We start from the raw sequence: 27,763 nt of genomic DNA, 5'->3' as shown, positions 1-27,763 counted from the left end.
CCAAGTCTCCTGACTGAAGAAGTTTTCATTACAGATTTTGAATCCTACAAGTGTTAGTAATTTTTTTTTATTTGGTAAGGTTTCATTCTGCTATCTTAATTAGCACCAGCCATCAGATCATCACGAAAAGTGAATGAGATCTAGAGACTGCATTGAAGGACCAATAGAAGAAAATACATGCATAAATACAACTTCCATAAACAATATTTGTTGTTCGTCAAAAAAAGATTAAGCAAATAGTAAGCTTCATTTTCATAAGGTTGGAGTTTACTATTTCTAGAGAAAAAACATTGAAGTTATTTAATGCATTATTATTAAAAAAACCAAACAACAAACCAAAAAGCATTAATCATAGCAGACCCAGGCTTCCATTATCTCTTTGAGCTCTTTTGGTTCAGAAAGAGAAAGTATGTCTTACCAGCTGACCGATCCGATCCAGGTTATCCAGGAAGTATTTCACTGATTCACCCTGTGGAAAAGGAAAGAGATGGGAACTAAGCTTGTTTCTAGGATAGCAAATCCAACTGAACTGTAGCTTTTCACTTTCCAACACGCACTGAGGTCTAACAGAGCAATATCACAAGTGGAAGCCTGGACAACATCCTTCAGGAGCTGGAACAATAGAAGTACTACATAGCTTAATTCACATAAACTACTGATAATGAAGTGGAGCTGCCATAATATACTACTGACCTGTAGGTAAGGTAGTATTTCTTCTAAAAGCAATTCTCTGTTAGTTCTTGAAAAAAATCAAAGTTGAGTAGAGATCTGAATAAATGCTCAAATCTATCTAGTAAGTCTTCACAACAAAAAGGAAGTGTTATTAAAGTCAGTCCTTTGGCTTAAAGAATTAGTTCTTTCTCCTTGTATGATGAATGCAGTTAATTGACACATGTTTATAAGAAACCAATGTATTTTGTTTAAAATTCATAACAGTGAACAAAAGCATATCCTAGACTGGTTGGCATATCTTTAGGAAAGTGAAAGATTTAAGTCACCCACAATTTGTGATAATTTAAGCTAGACTTGCTTGTCAAAAAAAAAAAGGGACATTCTGAAGGACTTTCTCTTCTACAGATAGTTTCCGTTTTAGGCTCAAGAGTTTTAATAATGGATTTGCTCATCTTGTACAAAATCCTTTAGCAGTTATATTGAGAAGAATATAGGCAATGTTTACAAAGAAAATTTATTCTTGTGTGAAAATGCGTAAGAGGTTTTTTGTGGGTTTTTTGTGGTTGCCTTTTTTTTTTTTTTTTAAACAACCTTGCCCATGTATCACACTCAAATCAAGTGCCACTTCGCATTAGTGGATACAAGAAGCCCTGTACATACTTTTTAGAAGTAATAAAATTGTTTCCATATAGATGCAGACTTTACTTCTGGAGTGAAACTATCTTTGGCAGAAGCCCATTCTCCTTTAAACACTTCCCTTTCATTTCTTCAGATGAAGATGATTTGTTCAGTAAGAAAGTATTCTTCATTGTTTAGGACATGTGTCTCACAGTTGTAGCCATGTCATAAGAACGATAAAATGGAAAATCCTGCTGCCTTTTAATAATTTTAGGCAGCAAAACACATTACATATATCACAGATCGGGGCCATGTTAGGAATGACCAAACTGAGAGTAGGTGCCCTCACCAAGTCACTAATTCAGAATGAGAACATTCTCAAAATACCATCTCAGATTCCAACAGCAATATAAATTCTTAAACCATACATTCTCCTCTATACCATAGGCTTGAGACAGCAGAATAGAATTATTCCCTTCCCGTACAACTGCAAACAGATGCCAACACAACAGTTCATTTTGAAGAATCAGACTGGAAATCAGAGGATTGAGTGTACTGTACAAGTACATACTTTCAGCATAAGGTATAGACAAAAAGGAGCTGTAGCTTATTATTTCCTAACATTTAAAAATGGAAGTGTCTTTTCATAAAGGAGAGAACACACACATATTTGCAAAAAACTACTATGTATTGCAAAAGATTTACAGTGGATAGCCAGCAGAAAAAGTTACTTTGAGGGGGGAAGTTTCCAAAGAACAATTGCTCTAAGAGCTTCCTTACAATCATGAATTTTCATAAGGTGAAAGTAATTTCCTGTATTTTTTGGCACTCTGTTGGATCAGAAGAGATATCACAGACCACATGAATAAGAGAAAAGGTCTTCCTGTACAGCATTAGTCATATTCAGAAGATAGGAGAGCCCAAAAAGAAAAGGTCACTAAAGCTACAAAAACCCCCTTCTCTACCTATTGTGCTTTGTCCTACACAATGCCTTTAGGTGTGCAACAAGACTGCAAACGGGGCATCTCTGATACAGCTTGTTCCTATTTTCTACCCAGTTGCTTTAAGAGTCCTTGCCTTGTCCATACACCCTCCCACGCTGAGAGCAGGAAACAGCTGTATGCACGTAAACTGCTGGGACACACAAGCAAGTTTACCTGATTTACAGCTTCTGCCTCCCTTATTTCCTGCCCCATGCATCAATCAGTTTAACATTTTGCACATTTATAAGAAGGTAAGAAAATAATCTGATTAATGAATAAAATACATGTTCATTTCTGCAGTGATTTAGGAAAACAGACTTCTCTAGTTTCTTATACAGTTCTTCATAACATTGCAATTAAGCTAAATAATACATTCTGGGAAATTTTAAGCAGTAGTTGCAAAACACTTGGATAGCTGGGTAACCAAGTCAGGTTGCTGGAATAGGTGTGAACACCATATGCATGGTCTGACAAATCTAAAGATGTCTGAATATTCTCTTCTAGCACAGAATTCAAAGACATCCAGTACTTAAGTCAAAATATCTGTTTCCAGTCAAGACAACAAATCCCCAACAAGCTCCAGAGGGTTTGAAGATAAGAAAAGCTCAAAACGTTAAAGCACACAAACCTGAAGGGAGACCATGCCCCCCAAAAACACCCCCCCAAAACTCAAACCCACACGACACACTCAAAACCCCCCACTTTAAAGATGATTCCCTGATTAAGTCCTGTGTTACAGCCTATGGAAGTGTGGATTCAGTTCCTGCTCCAAAGACTTCTCGAGTAATCTTGCTCTACATCTTAGTCTGATTCACAGAAAACTTGGTTGCTTCTGGGAAGCGCATGGGGTACCTCAGTTCATCGAGCAGGCAGCACAGAACCACTGCAGACGGCACCAACTGACTTGATGAATAACTTGTAATGTATTTAAATGAGGAAAATATGGAAACTCCAAGTGTTAGGACTGTTTTGTATTAGTATTTTTAATCAGAACAATTGTATTAACTGAACATTCCTTTATCTTTTAATTTCTTCCTTGTCATTCAGGGAAAATAGATAGCAATATTAATTAGATCTAGAAGTCAAATTTATTTAGCTTTATATCAAGCTGCACTTGAATGCAATTTTGAATTCCATCGATAAATTATTATTTATGCAAAGCTATCTCATGCTTTGGGTATTATACACACATACAAACAAACATACACGTGTGTGTATATATGCATATAAAAACACACACATACAAAAAGAGTTTATGAATTGTTCATCAAGGTAGGTTTTCCATTCGAGGCAAATTATTATCAAAATAAAGTAGTATCAGCTGCCCCTCTCATGTTGAGCTATTTTTTTCTCTTGAAGACACTGACCATAAACAAGCTGGTTTGGCTTTTTCAGCACAAATTCTTAGTGTTTCTCCAAAGTCATCTAGCCATTCAACTACATGCAAAAGCTGGCTTAGCACTTCAAATGCTCTCCTTTTCCAGATCTTAGCCAGTTATTTCTGGTTCACCAGCATGACTTCCCATAGAAGTGGCAGCAAATATTGGCATTTGATTCATCAGATACTAAAAATATCTTTATGCAGACTGACAACTTCAATCGCACTATTTTAATGGTTCTAGTGAAAAAAATTAAGTAGTTTTTTGAACATTGCAATCTATTTTGAACTATGCTTGCAAGCAGCAAAATAGAAATGAAAGTCAAAGTTATTTATACTATATTTAAATACCTAAACATAATCACATCATGGTGTGTTCACTTAAAAAAACAAAAAAAAAGGTCCAGGTCAGATGTGTCAATCTTTTACAGGCTGGTGTGTCAAGAAAAACTGTGGCAGCTGAAGAAACTTCCTCAGATGAACTACATTCATAGAAGATTGTTGAGCTTGTCTTTTCAGATTTAAAGAGACTCAAATCTTCTTGTATTTCCCTGTTAGTACACTATTTCCTTTGAAAAAAATTCTAACAATGTTCATGAATAATATTCTTAAAATCTGAAAGACATTATTTCATTTCAACCAGCACGGTACTTGCATATGAAGCACCATTCTGTCACAGTCACAGCAAAGTATGTCAGTGAAGCATGTCTGTACTGACATTTCTTTTTTTTTATTTATTTTTAACTAGACTAATAGTCTATTACTATATTTCACATTTGAAAGTTGTATCAACAAAGCCTGAGATGACCATCATCTATTTTGCTGTTGATACAAACCAGCCAGCTATTTTTTTTTTTTTTTCTTTTTTCATCCTCCTTGATAATGAATCAAGATGTCAAAATGCTGTTTTCCATCCATGCCTTGTGTTTTCCGGGACAGTGGTGGGGGAGGGAAGAGTGACCTCTGAGTCATGAATTTTACATAATTCAGATACTCCTTTTTAGTACACCAGAGCATAGTACAGGCCATTAGTCTTCCTTAACTTCTTGCTCACCATACAAGAGTTACCACAAACGCTTGGACGATTCATTCTCTCACTGCTAATCTCTTCTCCCTCTGCAATACATATCCTCTGAGTAACAGTTTTGCCAACTGGGACCAAGTGAACGATTAAGAGATGCTGTTCCCATTGTTCAGTAGGATGAGTCACTGCACATCTGGGAACTGGGGGAATCAAGAAACACGAACAGAAGGCCTAAAATGAGCCCACAAGTTCCACAATGCAGCATTGCTATTGGATTATTTTTTTAAAAATTATTATTTTTTTAAACTGCCCTATCTGCAGTATAAAGTTTGGTGAAGCCAGAGATAATAGTACAATTTGCTTAAAAACTGACTGGTGGAAGAGAAAGGGAGGAAAGGTAAAATGTAAACATATACTCTTGCTTCCTGAAATAGTGCTAGAAAACTCCTCTTTTATATGCTAGATTATTTTCAACACAGCATTCTCAAGGGGCAAAAGCCACAAAATTTAGAAGTTTTTATTCTGTATATTCTGTGCTATATGAATGTCATCTTAACATTAGCTCCAAATAAGTCACCATGAAAATAACTAATTGAATTTAGCATCTCTGTCCCTTCAGGCTAGGCTCATAGCACATAAGAAATCTCCCCACAGAAATATTATAACTCATCTGGCATCACTTCCTTTGCCATTGACAGCCTCATTGCAAAAAGCAAGCAGAAAACACTTGGGCAGAGTTCCCAAGCAGTATTCATTTCATGAAAATAAATGCACAACAGATCATATGTAGATTGCTTTAAAATACCCATAGAAACTCAGTAATAAGAAATGTTCTGCAAGGCTAGAATTTATCAACTTGTCACTTTAACCCTCAGCCAGTTATTCACAGTGACAGTTGGTCAGATCATAAATGACAGTGAAACATCCTATTGTCCAGTTCCCTAAAATACAGGCTCATTTCAAACTTTTCCTTCTGAAAAAGCAGCTCCTCTGAATTCTGCTCTGAACTAAAAGACTTGAAAGGGGACCCTCTGTTCCAAATTGGCTTTTTTCCTTTCCTTGTCCCAAGGCCTTTTTGACATAATATTAATTTAGCCGTTCCTGATCATTCTGTATCTAGCTGCTAAATTTAGAGTGCACAATTTAAGGTAGACCTGCCAGTCTTAGGTTGTTTCAGATGACAAATTAAACCACACAGGAAGGAAATGTTATACTTCAAGGAAGCATACAATATAGATCTAGCAAGATTCCCACAAATACAGCAAAAGACACAGAAAAACAGATACTGTAAGTAACTACCACAAACTGCAGCTGAATCTGCAAGGTGGAAGCAACAGTGATCTGAATAAAACAACAATGGTGTTTGTACGCGACCCTCCATTCAGGAGTTGTAAAACATTCAGCAGCAGAGCTGAGAAACACAGAGGAAATCCAGGAGACCCCAGAAAGAAGTTTGGGAATCTCCAAGCCTTTAACCTCTGAGATCTCAAATACACGAATGGGATGGACTTAAAGCATTGACACAGTTTCATCCACAGTTGGCCTTTATATAAGGTACTATTCCATTAGGACTGCCAGAGGTACATACTGACAGAATGCAATGCTAATGCTAACTTTCAATGCTAACTTGCAAGTGAAATATTTGTTTTTCAGACAAATACCGAGACCTCATTTTTTCCAAGTTTCCTGGGATGTCGATCACCTGTTGATTGTAAGGGGTTTGAATGTCACAATTTCAGATGTCTTATAAAAGCAAGATATCCAAAGCAGAGGCCCAAGGGAAGAGCAAGGTTATGAACACAGAAGTAGGATAAAATAACCAGGAGACTAGCATTTGAAAATGTTGGAGACCTTAGATCAGCTAAGTTTCTGGGTACCGAGATTAGAACCCAAAACGTCACCAGCAAAGAGACACACAGGAAATACTTTTCTTAGTGAGACCTACTGGACACAACAAGCCGGTTAACATCCTGCCACCATAATACCTATATCCTTTGGAAGTGAGTACACAGACACGGCTCCAGGTTCCGCGCCCTGGTTTTGTCCAAGGGAAGTAGTAGTCCTTTACAAATCCCAAAGACCCAGGGTTAAAATTCTCATGAGGGGCAACTATAAACAAACCACTCCCCCTCCCCAAACCTGCAGGCTCTTCCAACAGATTCCTTCTAAATCCGCACTTCTATTCAGCCTCACTGGTAACAAGGCATGGATTTACTACAGCCAAAACTGTGTTCTCTTCTCTGTGACAGCTGATGAATTAAGTATTATTTTCCAAGGAGATAAGCAAGTCTGTGCTTGTTAAGAATTCACTCAGAAGGATGCTGAAGTAACCTAAGTTGCCCTGAAATGCTGATGCCCATTCTATGCCGCAATTCTGTTCTACAGATATTCTACATCCTGTCTGGGCACTGAAATTTATTGACACAAGACAAACATTAATTTTTCATTCAATTACCCGTTCCAAGGCAGAGACTAACCACTTCTCTGTATTTAAGCCATACAGAATTCTAACTATCAAATCTCTCTAGTGTTATTTAACTTCCTCCTTAACAACAGACTGAGCTACTGGCTCCCATCCAGCAACTCCAGTGCTTATCCAAGTTGCTGCTATCTGTACCCTACTAACATACCAACTCTAAAAAAGTACTGTTTGGTTCCAAGCTTCTTCTAAAAACTACCTCTTTTTTCTACTGCCTAGTTGTACAGTGTAGGTATAAGATGTTAAAGTTTGAAAATATTTTAAAAATTCATTATTTGTCAGCTCAGTACAAACAGGCAATGCAAAAATCTCTTTGTCCACATCAGGATGACTTTCTATAAACTCATCCTACATGACACACTGGCCAAACTGTATGCTTTACAGCACATGGATAAAAAGAAAGGTGATAAATATTTACTTAATTTTTCCCAAAAAGTCTAGGCTAATCTGGGCTCCCACATCAGTGATAAGATTTGCGGATCCCTATGACCGAGTGAAATTCTAGCCTTACAGCTAAGAAACACTCCTAAGAGGAGCACAGTTCTTGTGGTGAAAGGCAACTCCTACATGTGTTAGCTTTTCCCAGCAATTAAATACAGCAACTCTTTCTGAAAGTGCTGCAAGGAAAAAAAATAAGTTACATTTTCCCCTGAAATTCTAGGTGTTTCTACATCAACAGGATGTAGATGAGATAAATTACTCTTGATACTATGTTAACAATTCTGTCCATTTGTCTCAAATATGCACACTAGCAACAGAGCCTCAAGGAGGAAAGGAATTTTCTGTTGATAGGCTAAGGCAGGCTCATCCTACACTATAAGCTTCAGGAAACATTAACAAAAATCCCTATCATTTTGGTTTTACTCCTACTTACTGTCTCTTCATCACTGCTATTCCTGCTTCAAAGATTTGCAATGACTGGAAGAAAAGCAGGTGCAAACAGCAGAGAAAACAGTATTGGCCACAAACAAAACAAAGATGCACAGTGCAATACAAAAGGGTTAAATTACGGGATTTTTTTAAATTCTAGAAAAATCCTTAACCAGACAGACTTGCACATTAGCTACAGTGATTTAGCATTTCCTAGCCTTCGCTCCTAGCAGCTAGCAAGATTCAAGGAGTAGATGCAAGGGGATATATACCCAATTCACGTGGAAGAATCACGGTTATGTTTAAACAACGACAAAAAAACCTGATTACTGTATCCAACATCAGCAGTGTGCCCAGCTCTCACACACTCATCCTGGCACGACTGGACGACAGACCTAGTCATAAGCATCCCATGAAAGGATTCTTTCCTGTTTCCCTGCCAACTGTCTAAGCGAATACATTGTCTAAAATTGCTGCCAGAACCCTTTCATCTCAAACACCAGAGGTTCTCCGTGAAGTTGAACTAACGCACGCCAGCTCAACTTCTCATTCCAAGCACAGTCGGCTAAAACGCACAAGAGAAGGCAACTGAAAGCAGCAATCTTGCCACAGTTAAAAGAAAGTCCCGAGCTGTAAACAGAAGGATGGATCTAAGGTTCTGGCCAATCGCTAGCAAATTATCCCATTTATTCTCAGTGGGCAGCTGCCATGCAAAAATGGGCATTTCCAACTAACACATCAGAATTTAGAAGCAACTGGATGTTTTTACAAATCACCAGCAACGATGCACAATCACATTATTATGTGACCCTAGTCACATGCTTTGTTTTCAGCAGCTCAGTATGCAAACCTAAAACTTGCTTTGTTTACAGAAGACATCTGCAGAACTATAATAGACATTGACAAAAAAACATTACCTTATGAATTAATCTAGTCAGCAGTGCTGACTATCTGATCAAGACTAAATCACAAGCTTACCAGTGAGTTTCCCTTTCAAATCTTATCAGATCAAGGGATGGGAAATAAATATCTTAGATCTTGTGGGCTGAAAAAACAGCTAACACCAGCCATGAGAGAATGTTGAGCTTGGACTTTTCCATGGCAGGTGGCCAGCTGGAAAGCTAAGCAACTTGAATGCATTTGCAACAGGCATAACCTTGAGTATCTCGCAGAATGATGCTTCCTACTCCACTTCTACACCAAAGCATTTGTTGCAGAGTGCCCTAATGCTCCACTTTCTGTGGAAACATCAGCTCAGACATGTTTTGCTGAAATTTGTCTACATCTGTTAAGGTAACTGTAAGGATTGGAAAAAGTCATTTATCCCTCACAATTTATTTTAAAAAGAGATTTTCTCATTTTGTCCGTATCTATACAACCAAGGCATTTTTAGATGCAACAGACTAAAATGATGGTTTTGCAAGATTCAGAAAGCTGCTCAGTATTTGAAAGCTAAGTTTCAGGTGGAAATCAGACTGAGGTAAAATGCAAGTTAAGTCTTAGTTGCACTCAGGTGTGCTATTTAACAGTTTGATTCCTATAAAACCAAGGGTGTAGGCAGTAGAGTGCAGAAAAAAATAAATTCCACCTTGCTTACATTACTCTGAAGTTTTTCACCGTGCCCATTACCTCAGCACTCAGCATGCTCAATTACAGAGAACACAAGGCTGACACATCTGAGGGATTCCTCAAGCCAGTTTCCATGTCTGATTTTCAAAAATCATTTGCCCTAGAAACAAAAAACTCCTTTTTCAATAATAGCTTGGTATTTGTTAATTCTAAGAGACTGACCAACTTTGAACTATGAAGTGCACCATTTCTGCCAGCTGTTACTATGCTTGCTTTCCCAGTGACTTCTCAAGTCAGTGGTATTTCATGATGTATACTAGCTTGCTGTCAGCACTGAGAAGCTACTCAACATCTCATGTTCACCCACTTACACTGAGATTGGTATTGCCTTCTATGAAGTCTGACCTTTACGTGCACCTGTAAATCTCCTAGATCACTAGTGATCAAGTTGTCTCATGTCATATGCCAAAAACATTTATTTCATTAGTTGACAGCTGTACTTTGGGTCTGAGAGAGGGTTTCACCCAAGAAGCGACTGCCCTCCCTATAACCTCATCTCTCCTGCTCCAGTGCCAGTGATAACACTGCATGTTGAGTCCAGCAGATGAGTGATAGTGAACCTCAAACAACCTTTGGTGATCTGAAATAAACTTCAGTTTCCACTCACAATTGAGCCAAGTTTTCTCTGTGATCTGATTTATAGTCATTATCTCAAAACTCTTTTTATTTATTCACTTCCAGTCACAACATATCAATTATTCCAAATATTCTCTCCCCTACTGAAGGTTGTTTCGGCATCAGGAGAAGGGGAAGTTCTTCCAGATTTGCACTTAAACCTTAGCACTACTGATACTTCAGTATGAAGATTTCAAGTAAGCTAAACTTCTTTTTATTTCATTTCAGAATTTGTTCTCTTTCAAAACATTCAGGATTGCTTTTCCTGCATTTTTCACTTCAACCCATCCTACCACACAACTCACATCATTACTTTCACTTAGGAAACCAAAATTGGAATAGATTTACCTGAGCTGAAAATTAAAGCTGTTCAGGTACTTATTCACTAAAGGATGAAACATCCCTGAGCAAAAACTCACACGGTGAGATGGGGTTGGTAACTGCACGAACAACAGCTGTATTAATGTGCAACTCCACCCTATTTTCATGTGCATCTACAGCCAAGTCCTTTAACACAGTCCTCAATCACTGTAAAGCTACTATCTTGAAGCTCAGGCTTATTAGAAATTACTTACCATGGAGGAAAAAAGCCTGCTAGTAATGTTGAAGTCTTGTATCAAATGAAAAGCTTTATTCACCCTCACATGCATCTGCTTTATACGAATTAAGCACTACAAGCACCTGAAAACAAATCTAAAGGTGAAATAAGCAATTTGAAATAAGTGACTTAGCTTCCATCCTTAAGGCTGCATCTACACATGTAAATTAAGCCATAGTGGAAACTGAAGTGGGTTTAACAAACTTCTACAAGTTGTTGAGCAGACTAGCCTATAAAAAAATCCTAATTAAAGCCCCAGTCACATCCTACTGAACTGCAGAGGGGGAAACAGTCCAGCCATGCAGATGGCCATCTGAACTCCTTGCAATCTAGAATGCATGTGCTGGACTGGGAGAAAGAAGAGAGAAAAAGAGGATATAGTAGGTGGTTTTTTTCTCTTGCCCCCATCTAACATCATTACTGATTCAGTACCGTATTCTGACCAGACTGAAACTAGGTGGATCCAAGTCTTAAATATGCAGAATTCAGAGATGGAATTAAATGGGAAAGAGTTCCATCAATAAACCACTATTTTTTCAGTTTGAGATTTTACTGAGTTTTCCAAAGTAGAATTAAGTGAGTATCAAGGAAAGCAAGTCAAATTAAGAGGCTTTGGGGGCAGGGTGGAGAGCAGACCTTCTAAGGACAAACACCAACAGTTTGTTCAGGAGTAAAGCCAACTGAAGCACAAGTCTGCCACAGTCTGAACTGCAGGAATCTGTGTTGTATACAGAGGAGACATTTGAAAGGTGTCAATAAATTACTTCTCAGAGCAACATGTTTTCCACTTTCTCAAACAGAAAATCTTGCATGATGTTTCCAAGAAGTTTTCCTCCCCTCCCCCAAATACTAAGTCAATAATAGAGCAAAACAGGTTTACTCCACTGAGCCGCTTCAAGTATAGCTGCGAACTAATGAGAAGGTGGAGACCATGCTGCCTTCTGCCTTTGTCATAGAAAGCCTTCCCAGGTAGTGCAGGTTCAGGAAAAGGCAAAGCAGAGTATTGAGCTAACCTTACTCTTCTCCTTTGAGAAGACAACTTAACAGCTCTGCTCCTTCCATTAGTGTTCAATTATCAGCTGGTTGGTTTGTGGCAGTATGAAACCTCGAGAGATTTTCTGGAACAGCATCATGTTCAGATGCATCCTTAGGTCATCTAATCTATGAAAACCTCCACTGTTGCACAGCTATCATTTCACATAAACTCAGAAGTCAAATACTGTGTTTCTTCCCTCCCTCTGCTCACCACCTCCTCCTCTACACTCATACCTGTGAAGCGGAGCCTTGACAGTCAACAGTATGCAAACACTTCAGATACTCTGACAACTTGGAACACAAACATTTTAAAAACTAAACAGCATCCTCAAGGTACAGGCATCTTATTTTAGCATCAGGAAATATTTATGGAAGAAAGGAACCATTGCTTGGATGAAGGATCAGCAAGATAAAGACACTGCCATCATTCCTTGGCAAGCACCAGGTTAAGGTGACTCGTGATCACTTGCAATGCCAGCTGCTTGTTCCTTCACCAACGCCACAGCATGTCACTACCTCAGCTGCGCTTACAATCAGTCATATGGTTGCACTCTGCCTCAGATGAGCTTCCCAATTTACAGCAGAGCTTCCAAAAAAGAGTTGTGCCAACATAAGCAAGAGCATAGTGCAAAGCAGAACTCCCTAAACCACCATTTCCTATTGCTCACCGTGATTACTCTATCACAGAACTACAGCCCAAGTTAAGCTCTATCCTTGCACAACACATTGAGTAAAACACTCAATGTTTTAAGGCAGAGCAGGCTTGTCAGGGAGACAGCAGGAGCAGGGGAAGATAACAGAAGAAAAGTAGGTTAAAGAAAATTACAGTCTTTTCAAGAAGTCATTGCAAAAGGATCAAGATTTGGATAGCTAGCAAGAATACAACCTAGCCAACTGAGCAAGTTATCGCTACCTAACTATCCTACCTGCATTTTCCTTTTCAGCTTTCTGCCAGGTCCTGTCTTTTAAAGACCATAGGCTCATTAAACATAATTCACTGTCAGTGTGACAAGTTAAGAACAACTTCAAATATCTGTTCTCTTAAGTATAAAAATCCAGAAGATAGGCCAGTAAGATTTCCTCATAAAGACAGACCTAGGTTTTAAATGTTTTGCTTATTTGTTCTTCTGTGCTTATTACTTGTTCTTGATCCTACATAGCCTACTATAAACTAGGATATTCAGGAAAGCTTGAAAGCATTCATTATGCATTATCCTATTAAATGCAGTGGCCCCTTTGAAAAACCCAAGCCTTAACCTCTTACTGTTTTTCCTCAAGGGAACATTTTGGAGAATTTTGAAAGACACCGAGATCACCCTTGCTCACTGTCCCAGTGGACAGGGGAAAGGACAAGGTCTGGTACCAATATGAAAGAAAGCTGAATTACTACAGAGAACATACAAATGAGGTGCAAAAGGCTGACTTGTAAAACTGGAACTTTCTGAAGTGCATTGTCAGCACTGCTCTTCTGAGCACAGAGCGAGCCATGTCAGGGAGATGGGCTTAACAAAACCATTCACCTCTTCTTTTGCAGTCCCCCCCCTTTTTTTTTTTTGGCTTAATTTCCTGAAACCAGCCATAGGGTCAGAAAAGTGCTAATATAGCACACAGCAAGTAGCAGGAGCCCTCTCTTTTCTTTTATGCAGCTAAGCCAGTCCTTGCTGGATCTTCAAGTAGCACATGTAGCTTTAACACACCAAAAACTTTCAAAACCCGTATCATGGGAACACAAATATAACAGTCTCCATTTCAGCTATATCTTTGAGATTGAAGGGTTGAAACCAGTCTGACAAGTGGAGCCTTTCCACTAGAACAATATTCTTTGATTGTTTTTAGACTTCAGTGTAAACAGATAAATATTAACATATATATCTCTGCATAATGCAGGTATTTTGTTGCAACCAGAATAAAAGTTGTCCTCATGCTACCACGGTTTTAACCTATGCATATGCTCGTTACTTAATATATGAGCTCTCTCCCACTTCCACCAAATTTCGGTAGGAACTCTTTATTAAGACTCCCTTAGTCATACAAAGCACACCTTTAAATGTACTTAACTTGCTCAGATTTCTGGAATACATTCTCATTACTGGGAACCTCTACGGAGATACTAGTTGCCAATTTGGAAGTCTCTTGAATTACTGAGATCCATTAGAAATTTTCTGAACATGAAATTAAACAGCATAATCAAAAGCTAAAGGCTGCTCACTAGGTTGGATTTGTCTCTGCCCAGAACTTTCCTGCACACTAGAAAGGGATAAAGAGATTACTCCAGTGGTTTTTAGCTGCAGTTGGGTACTGGCTCAGACAGCCTGAACTGAAAGTTTCCTTCCTTGTTTCTCACAGCATGTGCCAGCATTTCGTGATGGGAATGCAAAGATTAATTACAGCTGTACTTGCTCTGAACAAATCCTTATATTCAATACAGTCCTGCAAGATTTAGAGTAGCACTAATTAGGGCTTAGAACAACAATTCTGCAAAGACAGACATACTGAGTATTTTTTCTAATTATTTTATGCATAATAAAATTAAAGCTTCTTTCCAGAAGCCGGGTGGCATTTATTCTCAAGAGTTGTGAGCCAAAAAGACTTTTCCAGTCTAAGAACATTAGATTTTGTGTTTCAGTGCTATTGCTGAAGGTAAGACATCAAACTATAACCACTACCACACGCATACAGAGAGAGGAAAGGATGAGTACAGTATTTATTCTGTAAATCTTTTGGGACACCCAGACAGTTCTCTAATGGGCTCAATTACTAAGAGGTAAAGATAAAAAAGTTTGTTCTTAATAAAATACATAAGTAAAAAGAAATCTTTCAACCAGAAAAATGGCAATCATTAGGCAAGATGCAAATTCTCGTAATGAATTTTCAACATGGGAGCTGTATCTATGAAGTTGTTTCTCTCATTCACCTTAACCACACCAAAAATACAGTCAAGATTTATTGGCATCCAAGGGCCAAAAGCAAAAACTCCTACAGGCAGCCTTACACAGTACCATAAAAATACAAGGCTTTTTAATCTACCTCCAAGAATCTAAAAGTTAAAAAGTAGGACCACACAAAGTCTGAATTTCAACCTTTTAGTATCCACAGACAGCAGGGCATTAATGAAGTGCATTAATGCACTGTACATTTTACAGACTTTAGAGGTGATTTTGCCCTAAGTTTTTGATCTTTAAATAAAAAAAAAGGAAAAATTGTAGAGTGCTGGGAATTCCCTATACAGAGTACTAGAACAGCCAGTAGCACAGCTCTCTTTATTCAGCGTCTGTCTCAGTTCCCATATGGTAGGCATATCAATTTCTTGTTATCCACTTATTTATTATGTATGATCTGCTCATTACTTTTGAACTTATCCTCCCAATTCCATGCAGGCTACATTTCATCCAGCTGTTGCATTTTATCATAACCTAAGGCCAGGAGCCATTCATGGTAGGAATCCTTTTATTTTCCCACAGAGCATTTAGTACAGAGGGCTTTAATCCTTGGTTGAGACTTCAGGTAGGTACTGTAAAAAATTGCTATTCTCTTACACTTTTCCATTTGCACTGTTTTGAAAAGGTCATAACTCATGACCTTTCTGGTTGTTGTAATTTCTCCCCAATAGCAGAAAGTATTTAAGGACAGCTAATAACCATTTTACCCACCACACAGCTTTCTATGGATTTTTCTGCTTGAGAGAATGGCTTCTGTCATTGAGAAAAGACACTGCACAAGTGGATTTTGCTAGAATTCAAAATGATTTGCAGTGTAAAAAGATTTACGACCTTTGATTCTCTAAATGGTTTTGCATCCTGCCTACTTTACATGCAAGTTCTTCTCACCTCTTGCTCAGTGGTACTTAAAGCAAAACTGAGATTATCAAGTGAAGCATTCCTTGGTGTAGGTGACAGACAATGTGTTATGAAGGCATCCTCAACTCTGTCTCATGCTCCAGCTTAGTCCTGAATTTGAATTTCAGTGACTGTCAAGACACCCTAGCGCTGGTACAGCCAAACACCGTGCTGCTCAAGTTCTTCTGGTGGCAGCAGGCCCATTAACATATCTCATTTAAGTATTTATTTTTAGAATACTGCAAATATAAGAGGAAATTGAGCATTTGACTTCTGTAGATGCAAACTGACAAACTATACAGTATTAGCCAATATCCACAGAATTTTGTGCAAACGTTTCCAGCTGCATTTTGCTTTATGTTACCTCTCAATTTTTAATAAAACCCAAACTATAACTCACTCTCACCTCCTTTAACAAAATGCCACTTTTGTTCGAGTTCTTACTTGAGACTTTGATCCGAAAAAAATTTTCCTATTTGGTCTTAGAGACAGGATTAGAAGCTAGGGACTCCAACTGCTAATCCTTCCTACTACAGACCAGCCACAATGCTTTGCAGTATTACACTTAAACAAACAATTAACTTCTTTTGCTGTACAAAGATGAGTCAAACTCCATAACTTGACCATAAACTTTTGAGGTCTTGGGATTAGAGGACAGAACTAAAACTAAGAATTTAAATCTGGACCTCTGGCACTTAACTGCCACAATACTGGCATAAAATCTTGCTTCGATATTTAACTAAAGAGAAACATCTCCATAACTCACCGTGCTATACGAGTCCAGAGCAGGATATTATTCAAGATGCACAGATAAAGTCTGCAAGTTAACGATCTTTTAAGTTAAGATGATATCTTATCTCAGATTAAGCCACTGTTTCAGAATTCTAACATAACAAAATCAGATAATAACAGACTATTACTGTTATTTTTATAACAACAAACAAGTGGCAAATTTAAGGGAAGTCTTAGGTTATACAGCACTATCATTCCTTAAGTGTAATAGCTAAATTCAAACAGACCTATTTACCATCCACAGCTTCACAATTAGCTTTAAAAAAAAAATTTCATGTAACATTTTTAGATACAGATGTACTTGACTTTCAGCACTAACACTGTGTAATTACAAAATATCAAGGCTCAGTAACAGCAAACATAAGTTTCTAGTTTGTAGCACTACTGTCAATCCATTGTTTTTTAAAAAATTTTGGTCAGAAACCCACATAACTTCCCCAGCAATAATTTAGTTTCACAGGAGTTCTGCAAACTAGGAATATCCAAGCAAAGCTCAAAAGTAATTTGGCAAAGAGTTGCCGCCTAGTCCCAATTATGTGCGTTAAATGGTAACAAGATTTGCCATGCTGGCACTTTGAACAGCGTGGCTATTTCCTTTGCACATCTCACCAGCATTGGTCAAGCCCCAATGGATTTCACTGATGAAATATGAGTTTCACAGCTCTGAGGAAAAAAAAAAATCATCCTTACAGAATAAGTGACATTCATGGTCTCTTGTGTAAGCTCATATTCAAACAGCAGTTTGCAAAAAGAAGAGCTCATTTTTGTGTTATGGCCAATTGTATAAGGTGGAGTTGATGTGACACTATTTCCTCAAGAGGAAGTGCATGAGCAAGCGCATTATGTCGATACCAGGTGCAAGCACTCCTGCATTTCCGTGCTGTGGCATACATGCTGAAAGAAGAGTAAAATGCTTAGAAACGTGCTTTTAAGGCTAAGTCTACTCTGCCCTTACATCTTAAAGACAAATGATCAGTTGGAAACTTTTTACTTAAGGATTCAAGAAAGCTCTATTAAAGTGCACTGAAGAATTCTGACAAAATAGAGCCCACTCCTGTAGATTTCACTTAACATGCCACTTCAGAAGTCACCTACTTCTCATGTCAACTCAGTACTCTGCTGCCCAACTTCAACTCACTTGGCTTCTAGAGGCAGTCAAATGCTGCCACATAATCTCCATATGCTACAGCAGCTGGTATATAGCCTAACTCCTGATCATCTTACATTACTGCCATACCTAGTATTTCCGTACCAAAATAAAGACATTTAAGCAACAGTTTGTCCTCTCTGAATCAAGAATTAGTGCGAATGACTAGTGCCTCACCTCCGCACCGCCCAAAACACACAGCTGGCTGCCTAAGAGGCTTCGAAGCCATCAGCTCCTTACATAAGGAGAATGCAGCAATAAAGGTATACTAACACAAGGAGTAGGCTCTTCACTATGTAACATTTCCAGCACACTATCTGTTCTGGCAGGCATAATTTAATCACTTCGATTTATTTCACGTGTCTGCTTAGAGGAGAAACACCACATAGTTAATTCATAGGGGAGTGACTCGTGTTCTATTACAAATATCTCCAAAACCCCCACACCTCAAAACACCCAGAGAATGGCGAATCGATATAAAAGAAAGGGTCTTTAAAACATTTTCCAGAGTGTTCCCACATCCAAGGCTTCAGAGGCTCTTAGTATTTGAAGTATTACTGGAAGTGTTCCATACAATTCCCTGTGCACAGATCTAAAAATAGCTATGGACACAGTAGTAAGTTTTTGTCTATATTTGCAAGCCCTCTACTTCCCTCTCAGGAACCACCACTTCCCATTAATGCTGACATTGCTTTTTTTTAAAAAAAAGGAGCTATTAAAAGATTAGAAATTCTTTCAACAGTGGAGTGAACATCAATAATAATAATACATCAATAATAACAAATTTAAATTGATACTTTAGTGATGGATCATGAATATATTCTATATATTAAGAGTAATTGCATTAAAACAGATGCCTTTTGCAGCCTCCTTGGATGGCCATGCTCTTTTCTGTGTTAAGAAGGGCGAGTATCTGTAAGCACAAGTCAGAAGCTAGTCTGGCTGCATGTGAATAACTCAGCACAGTTGCCTTAACTGCAAGTAGGCTTTGGAGTTCAGAGTAAATAGCCCCATCCATCCTGAAGAGATGAGAATATGACTTGTACCACAGGAGAAGTTCAGGAGCTCTTGAAACACATAATTACAGGCTAGAAAGATTTGGTATTTCGAAGGGAAGCGGTAAGAATCATTCAAATAAAGATACAGCTTTGACTAAGAGTAGTTAGGATTGAGATTTAAAAACAAAAACAAAAAACATTGTGCATGTTTAAAAAAACCTGATAAAACAATGACAGTTTTGCTTTAAGAATTGATGAAGTCAGATGATGGCCTTTGCAGATCTGCTCATTGTTAGCTTAAGCTCTGTAACAGTGCTAGCGCACAATATGTATCTGTTCTGACTGTGACAAAAGTATCATTTTCTTGCCTGACAAGCCCTATTTGTCCCATCTTTACCCACAATCACATGAAGCACACCAAGTTGCAAGAAGTGAAAAAAGGACCTAACCTCGCTTCAGATCTTGTTTGTTCTGGACACATTAAAACAAAAATGAATGGCTTCTCACATTCTCCCACTAGAGACCTGGGAGGAAGAAGAAAACCCAAAAACCAACAAAACAGAAACCACCTGACCAAAGCAATTCCTACCTTGGCCTCAGTCTCCATGGTTTATGACACAAAAGGAAACATCATTTATGGGTGCAAAAAAGCTCGCAGATACATGCACCTGAACTCCCAAATATACCCAAATACTCGTTATTAGGCTCAAACTGAAGCAGATTCCACCCTTTCAGCTAAATCATAATTGAAATCCCAAGGTCCTTCCTCTGAGAAGCCATTCAAAATAGAATTTGTCTCCACCTGCTGGCAAAGAAGAATTAACACCCAGTTGCCCAAACTACCACAGGCAACCTCAAAAGAACAAATGTTACAGGACATTTTGAGACACACATGATAAATGTATTCCTTTCTAACATACAGACAGAAAATGGGGTAGGATAATGAGGGCAAGGGAGAAGAGAGAAGAATCACATACTGACTATAAAGGAATTCCTATTCTAATAGTTAAAAAACGAGGACAGAGACGTGACAATGTAACCAAACATACAATGAAGCTTTTGTCCCCAAACTACTTGGCTTGCATACAAGGAACAGAGGAACTTGGGTCGGTGGGGACAGGCTGGGGCAGGGGAAGAGTGAGAGGCTGATGTTTGTGAAAAGAAAGTGAAATTGGTTAGTCTGCTTTAAGAAAGATGGTGAAAAAAAAAGAAAAAAGCACCCTGCTATTGTAGAATCCACCCACTCACTTCTGAAATGCTCAAAGACCCAGACAGGGATTTACAGCCAGCACTTCTAGGCACTGAATATGAAGCAGAAAACACTCAAATGCCCAGAGGCAGCTTCTGTGGTCCCAGAGAAGAAACTTTCAGATTGTATAGGGTTATGGTCAGAGCCATTTTCTTTCAACAAGTTTGCTACTGCTGAGTCAGTCATTAAGCTTAGCACTACAGACCATAGGAAGACACCTGTATGCTACAATTTTCAGCTCTAGTTAACCAACCAACCAACAGGTTTTACTTTTTATTTTTAAACAAAGTCACACAACTTCCTGGAGAAATATAGAGAGTTCAAAAGCAGACCAATATAATCCTACGGCTTAGAAGCCAAAATAATAACAATAATAAAAAAAGAGCTGGTGCTCAGTGTAAGACCAGGGTGAGAAAAATGCAAGTGCTGAGCAAGGTTATGATTTCAAACATTGTCGAGAAGCATTCAGAAAAATCATAGTAATGTAAAGCTTCAAAATTTTGGTGATGATTTAAAAACTACTATAAAGATAATAAATTCAGTTCAAACCAAGCATATTCCATTTAATAGCTCACTTATACTAAGTAAGAAAGGGAGTGCTGATGCAGAGGTTTTCTTTAGCCTTGGTTAAAATCAGTTCAGAAAAGATTTATTTTCTCAGAGTCCACTATATCTGGCTTCTATTTATTTACATGAGTCTATATCCAGCAAGGGTTTAACCTAAATGAAGGTATGGGTTTATACACATCATATGCAATTATAAATAAGGCATCTCCTTAAACCACCTGCTTTCTTTAAGAAGTTAAGCAGTTTTAAACATTTTTCTTTAAAGGAATTGTACTGCTGCTAATCCCCATGTACTCAGGGTATCAGGCTTCTGCTGAACCTAGAAGCAAGGCATGGAAACTTGTTCACGTTAAGGTGTTAATAATTTGTTTAGTGATCAATCCAGAAGTAGCATTTGTATCCTTGAGAACATCTATTACATTTAAAAAAAACCCTTTTAAGCAGTAAGTGCTTTTTATTTACAATTGAGTTACTTTATAATCTTCTGGTGATGCAGCCTGCACAGTAAAATAGCAGCACCCAGGATTTTCAAGTTGTTAGTGCCACAGATGCATGCAGTGGGACTGAGTTACACAGTATTTCTGTAATACACCGTATCATTGCACTATTGACAAGTTAACAGTTCTAGTGCCTGCAGCAGTTCCAGTTGCCCCAGTAACATTAAACAGGTTATATGAGTGCCATCCAAAAAGATGCATGATAGAACTATACCATGATGTTGAAGATGACAGCATATTAAATGATCACTTGCATGCCTGTATGCTTGGGTTTTGTGGGGCTTTTTTATTTTTTGGTATTTCCTGTTTAATCCTCAAAGCCAGAGAATGCAGAGGTAGGCCTACTAGTCTTGGAATGCTATTTATTCAAACTGGGCTTCTTTTTTCCAGTTTGGTGCATTTTTATTGCTAACCAGTACAGGAATGAACCTCCCACATAATCCCAATCTGAATCTCCCCCTAAAAACAAAACCCATGCTTGATCATAGCATTTCCCAGAAAAAAAAAATTCTTAACAGGCTGCTGATGCAATTATTGCTTACTGTACTGGATTCTCTTAGTAGTTGCCTCATGTTAAATTCAAGTTCCCTGTGGCATGAACCATCTTTTTATTCCATGTTTGAACAGTGCTTAGAACAGCAAAGTCTTAGTCTGTGTCTACAGACACTAGGAATTATGGAACAATTAATCTATTTTCTCTCCCCCCTGCACATCCTCCCCCCCATCCCCAGTGCTGTAACATGGAAATTGTTACATTTTTAGCCTAAGGAAATGAGGTTCATACAATCATCCTGCGACAGTTTTACCTAGCCATTTTATTTATTCTTTAGCCATTTAGCAGTCTCAAGATACTTCAGAGACAGATTTCAAAGATATGCAACAACGAGGCTCAAACAGGCATCTTATTAGTGGAGACGGATGAGTACCTAAGGGCTGCAACATGAGTTTAACTACGGTATTAGACACTAGAGAACCCATGTAGAGGAGGACCATGAGGAAACAAACAACGAGAATTTAACTGCTGAATTTCTCTAGTTTTCCTTTAGCTATACAGAGTTCCTTTGTAAAAGTCTAAGGGAGACTATACAAAGCCATGTTTCTATCCTCTACTTAACTCCTCTGATTAAACATTGATAACATACTGAGGCATGAAGAATTTCACCTTTAACTGTCTCTCTTCTGGTTCCCCCCCCCCCCCCCCTTTTTTTTTTTTTTTTTAAAGAAAAGCTGAATGCAGTTTGGGGACAGAACACCCAAAACAAAGAATTCTATCTGGAGATTGAAGCATAATTAATATGTTAAAATCATAAAGATAAATTTATTAGAACAATTAGGAAATCATCCCACATAATTTCCAAGAACTAGTAACCATGGTACTAGGTTGCATGGATCAGTACCTTGTTTCACTGAACAGGGAAGAAGAGAGAGAAAAAAGCATCTCCGTCTTGTACATAGGAAGAAAAAGGAGTGATTATGAACAGCTGTCAGAAACATATTCCATACCAGAAGTGCAGCTATTTTGGCACAAGAGCATGAAAACCCAATAACAAGGAAGCAAGGAAGATAGCACGTTTTTACGCTCACTGTCATCTTTCAGTTGCTTATCCAAGTTTCACTTGCAGACGTCAGGATGAAAAGAAACAGTCAAATAGCAGCAGCCGGAATGGGTGTTGCATTCACTTCAAAAGATCTGCATGCAGGAATAGTTTGCCAGTATCAATATAGTGCAAGCTGGCAGGACTGGAAAGTTACAAATTAAGTGTGCCTTCATCAGTGACCTACTATGAACAGACCTACTGAGCTGCTAAAATATTTTTAGTTCAACCAATTCCTGCCTTTTTTGGTTCCTCTTGCTCTTCCAGTTTATCCAGTCATGTGCACTTTTCCACTCCCTCTTACTGCCATGTAGTTTTTCAAGTTTGGCTCCAATTACCACTTGTTTCTGCTGCTGAAGTGCTCAGATTTACAGCATTACTACAAACTGCTTGTATGATGGCTAAATCTTGCACGTAGCAAGCAATCTTTCAATTAAAGAGAGATTTATACAGCAGGGAACTTTTTTCCTCCCACTATGAAGATGGATGTACTCACCAGCTGATACTCGCTCCGACGGCTGAAGGCTTCCTTGATTCCTGAATCCCTCCACAATGCGCCCAGTGCAGGTACATACAGCTGGAAGGTGGCAGGCTCTATGGGCATTCCAGCTTTGTTTTCAAAAGCCATCAAAAACATTCCATGCTTCTCATTCTCGGTGTACTGCCAAGGGATCCCCAGTTTGTCCCGTGCATCAACCAGAACCCTGCAGCCCTAAAGAATGATCCATATAAGAAAGTCAGTGATAAAAAGATTACAGTGTAAAAGAACAAGGACTCAGAGATACTTGAAGCTTTTTTTTTTTTCCTGACACTATTCTGGTGAGACTGAACTCAGGAGAGAATCATAAACATTGTTTGTTGCAACATCTCCAACAGAAATAAGATAGAAAGAGCTTGCTTGTGTAAGCAACTTAGCCACAATCTATTTCTCCAGGTGGGAAAAAATACTAGCAGCAACAGCTAGTTGCAACAAGCAATACTACCAACAGATAATAAAAGTAAACATCAAATGCGTAAGAAAAGTGTCTGGGAACTAATGTATGATCCTCATAGCTGTAGTTTTAAAAGTAACACCATGCCTGAAACCATGTTCTTCCATCTTTTTCTTAGCATTTGGGTTTTAGATACCAAAAAGGACATACTAGCTTTCTCAAGCATTAGGAGATCAGAAGAGCATTAAAAAATATTGTTGAAAGAACATACTGTATATTCTGGTGAAGCAAAGTATATTGAGCATCCAAAATTGAGGAAACTTAGTAACTTCCAGTGCTGTATGCACCCACCAACTAGTTAAACATTTAGGTAAAAAAAGATAGCAATACCGAACTAGCAAGATCCAAAAAGCATGTTGCTGTAAAGCGTGATTTTGACACAATCTACTTGGATGCTATACAACACAGCTATCCAACTTTACAGATTTCTTGAAAGTTTGCTGTAAATGAGCATTGTTGAGACACCTTCATCCAAATGGTTACCTCCAATAGGAAACCCCAGCAGCAAGACGACTGAAGACATCGCATAGATTTCAAGCTACTAGGCTCAGTAAAGCAGGTGCAGTTTTCCATCAGCATCAGCTTACTTTTTGAACTTGCCACACATTTGCTAAGAAGTCATGACAGGTAAATTTTGGTACTCTAATTCTGGAAAAAAATCTGGAAGGAAAGTGATCTAGTTCTCAGATTTAACTCAGGATTACTGAGACTGCTTAATTTCACATTTTGCAGTTTTTATGGAAACTTAATTTCATATTCTTGGCAACAAGCCAAACACATGAGGTTAAGTAACTTTGAAACTTCAGTCTTGAATCTAACTACACCTATACTAAACAGCTTCAGATGGCCAATAGTTATTTCTCTATAGTAAGAATCATTTTAATAATAGATAGATCTGTTAATGGTGGCTTAGCATGTCAAGTACCATCTAATTCACAAGCAAAATCTGTGGGTTATATTAAACTACTTTTCTCATGTTTTTCTTTTGGTTTTACAGTTTATGAAAATAAATAAAAAAACAAAATTGAAGTTCTGTTTCCACAGCTATTCACATGAACCTCCACATTATTGGACTGATTTTTTTTTTTTTTGCAGACTTTAAGCTATCAAGACTGCACGTATGTTTTCTTAACACTTGAACCTTTCACCTCTCCAGTCCTTTAACAGCACCACACAAGAACAGTAACTTTCCCAATGGAAATTAAGATTGGAGAGGGAAGCGAGAAGCAACTTAGTGCGAGTGTCACAGAATAGGAACTCAAAGCGAGGCATTGTGATTGTCACTATGCAACAGTGTTCCTGAAGTGCAGTTTCCCAAAAATGTAAATATTTATGATTCTCTAGTGATTGTTACTTTCTTTTTATAAAGTAGAGAATATATCTCCACAATACCATGAAAAGACTAAAATTGAATATATTTACAAACTGCTGCTTTAAATTCCAGACATAACTATTTATTAACTCTGTCATACAGACCAAAAGCCAACTCTCATTCCTAGTTACAGCGTTAATAAAGGGATAAACAGAAGTCTTTAGATCTGCATGATTTGAACAGTGTTAACAAATGTAAGCATGAAGGAAAAAAACCACTTATAAGGTTCTGTCTCTGAACCTCTGTCACGACCTTAGACACTTCTGCAAACCCATCACTTGCACAGAACACCATCCCGGGTGCAACTCAAAGCCAATGTCAGCTCTCCCCTACACCCAGTCGAGAACTTTGAGATTAATTTTTTCCAAAGCATTCTGGTAACCGAGACTGGTGGGACACAGCTCCTTCTAGGTATTTAATCCCAGGTTTGTTTCTGTTCAGTGAGAAGAAGTGTTTATGAACAGAAACAGTTAATCGGCACTGCGTGTCGGCCGGCGATCACCATCTCCCCACGCCGCGGGCCCAGCGCGGAGCTCCCAGCCCACACAGGCCAGCTCTGACCTTTCACCCGCTTTGGCTCCAGCTCTCTGCAACCCTCTCCCCCAGCCGCTCAGCTCCGCTCAGCTCTTTTCTGTCTTACAGCTTTCGGACTGATTTAACCCTTACCCATCTCACAGCTACCACAGTCCCTTCAGAGAGTCTCAAAGGAACGAAGGCAAAATCGCACAATTCCTGTTCGGATAAAGCAGCGCTGGGACCTCAGGCGCGGTGCATTTCCCCACACTGTCGGTCTGCCTTTTCCTGCCCCCACTGGAGACACGGAGGATCTCAAGAGACTGTTGTTAAGGAAAGTTTCATCATTTGTTTGGAGAAAACCACGGAACAGAGTTTCAATCAAGGGCGTAAAGACTGCTCCAGTCCCAGAATAGTCACTTATCTGCTGGCTGCTCCTCCTTGGAAATGCAGGTTTGAATCTCCCTGGGGCAAGAGAGAGGACTAAACTTAGACCTCACAGACCCTATGCGAGTGCATTAACTACTGTAAGGTCACCCATGGGGAGCACATAGCATCAGCACCTTCCTCTGACTGTTATAGAGAGAAATGGTTGCCACCAAACCACATACAGAGCCCGATCTGGGACAAAGTGGCAGATTCAGATGTAGAGACATCAGCACTAGCACTGACAAAACAGACATATATATAGGCACACATAGAAGGTCAATTTTAAACACTGAATGAAGAACATAAATAGGAAACGGGTTAGCAAGAATGCTGTCCTATGCATACCCACAGGAACAGCACGTCTCAAAATCAGAATTTGTAGAATACACCAGCTTTGAGATATACACCTATAATGCATCACGAGTAAAAGCTTTTCATAACGAGCAAAATAGCCGACATTTCCTCCCCCCAACTCTTAGCAGTTAAGAGTATTTGTGACTCAGCAAGATCCCCAGTAAAGTGAATCTAAACTTAATATTTCTTCATCTCTGCAAAACAGTTCTATAAATGCTACAAGCAGACGTCAGAAAGATGTGGAGAAACAGAGAAATCACCAAATTTAGATCCCATGTATCGCTATTCTCGCATTTCAGAGTTACTGGTAACACTTTTCTTGCTGCCACAATGAGCTTTTGATAATCCTTGCCCCATTAATCTGCAGAACAAGTTACCATAGGAAAGGTTTCCTCTGTCTGGAAACACATTCAAAACACTTTCCATACCTCTTTCCTCCAAAAAGACCATCATGGGAGATCGCCAGAGAGTCACTTTTATCTGTAGTTAAAACCGCTTAAAAGTTTACATGTAAAGATTTCATTTAGAAGATTAAATTTAATTAAAATTCCTAGAACTTCCATTTATTATAGAATGAACAGAATAGTTTAATATATTTAATGAAGTATATTTATAAAAACTGAATTTGGACTCAGACACCACTGATACAAGTAAGAAAAAAACCCACCAAACAAGTCTTATTACATGTACAACACTCCCTCCCAAGCTCTAACAAAGAAGGTAACACCAGACTATTTTCATTGCAGCGCTCATTGCACAGTAAGCCTTCCCAACACTGCTATGACAGTTTTTCTGATTTTCTACTACTATAGAAAATGTCAATTCACTCTTCCATTCAGAAGACTGAATACTGTCAATTACCATTCTGTTTTCGTATTTGGAATATGGAAAAAAAAGTGTGGCAACAACTTTTGATATGAAATAAACTTCTGGACAGTTCAACTGATCTAAAGCTTTTGTGCTGCAATCAAAGCAGGATCCAGAATAAGCACAGATGGAAAGAATTAAAATTCACAGATAAGGATAGTGTCAGGCATTAGAAAATGGCAGAACAGCAGCATACTGGAAGCACCAGTTAGGGAGGAAAAATAGGAAGTTCTCTTTCCCATTCCTTTCCTAATAATTTTTAATACATTCAAGTTCCTGTATAAATCCCTGGCATGCACAAAACCTGAATGGAGATAGGGTAGAATAAGAAAAGGCGTAACAAGAGTGTGATGCGATCTAACTCATGAAGTGTCATATGTTACACAGAAGAAAACACTAAACAGATCTAGAAATCCACAGCTTCAAAAAAGATGACTAAGGCATGATAGATCAGAAATCTACAGAAATTATAAGCCACTTGGAGAAAGGCAGTGGAAAAATACTACTCTTTCCCCACCCCTTGCTACACAAGTATGAGTGGTACAGCAACACAGTTATCAAACAGAAGGTTAAACTAAAAGAAGGGTTTTTCCTATACACCCCCCCAGTGAGACAAACTCATTTACATAGGACGTTGGCCAAAAGTATAAATGG

General features: G+C 38.5%; 1 protein-coding gene across 2 annotated transcripts in view; it reads right to left on the bottom strand.

Moving 5' to 3' along the window:
* Positions 1 to 27,763, bottom strand: part of GNA12 (G protein subunit alpha 12) — a 44,411-nt gene that overhangs the window by 7,901 nt on the left and 8,747 nt on the right. The window contains exons 2-3 of one of the 2 annotated variants that reach the window (XM_050905722.1): positions 23,079 to 23,294; positions 419 to 469 (exon numbers count right to left, since the gene is read on the bottom strand). In XM_050905722.1, the coding sequence (XP_050761679.1) occupies positions 419 to 469; positions 23,079 to 23,294 (267 nt within the window). The remainder of the gene's footprint in view (positions 1 to 418; positions 470 to 23,078; positions 23,295 to 27,763) is intronic. The other variant, XM_050905723.1, reaches the window with a different exon arrangement.

This window comes from Gymnogyps californianus, chromosome 15 (assembly GCF_018139145.2).
Source record: "Gymnogyps californianus isolate 813 chromosome 15, ASM1813914v2, whole genome shotgun sequence".
NCBI lineage: Eukaryota > Metazoa > Chordata > Aves > Accipitriformes > Cathartidae > Gymnogyps > Gymnogyps californianus.
This window is presented reverse-complemented; position numbering and strand designations above follow the sequence as displayed.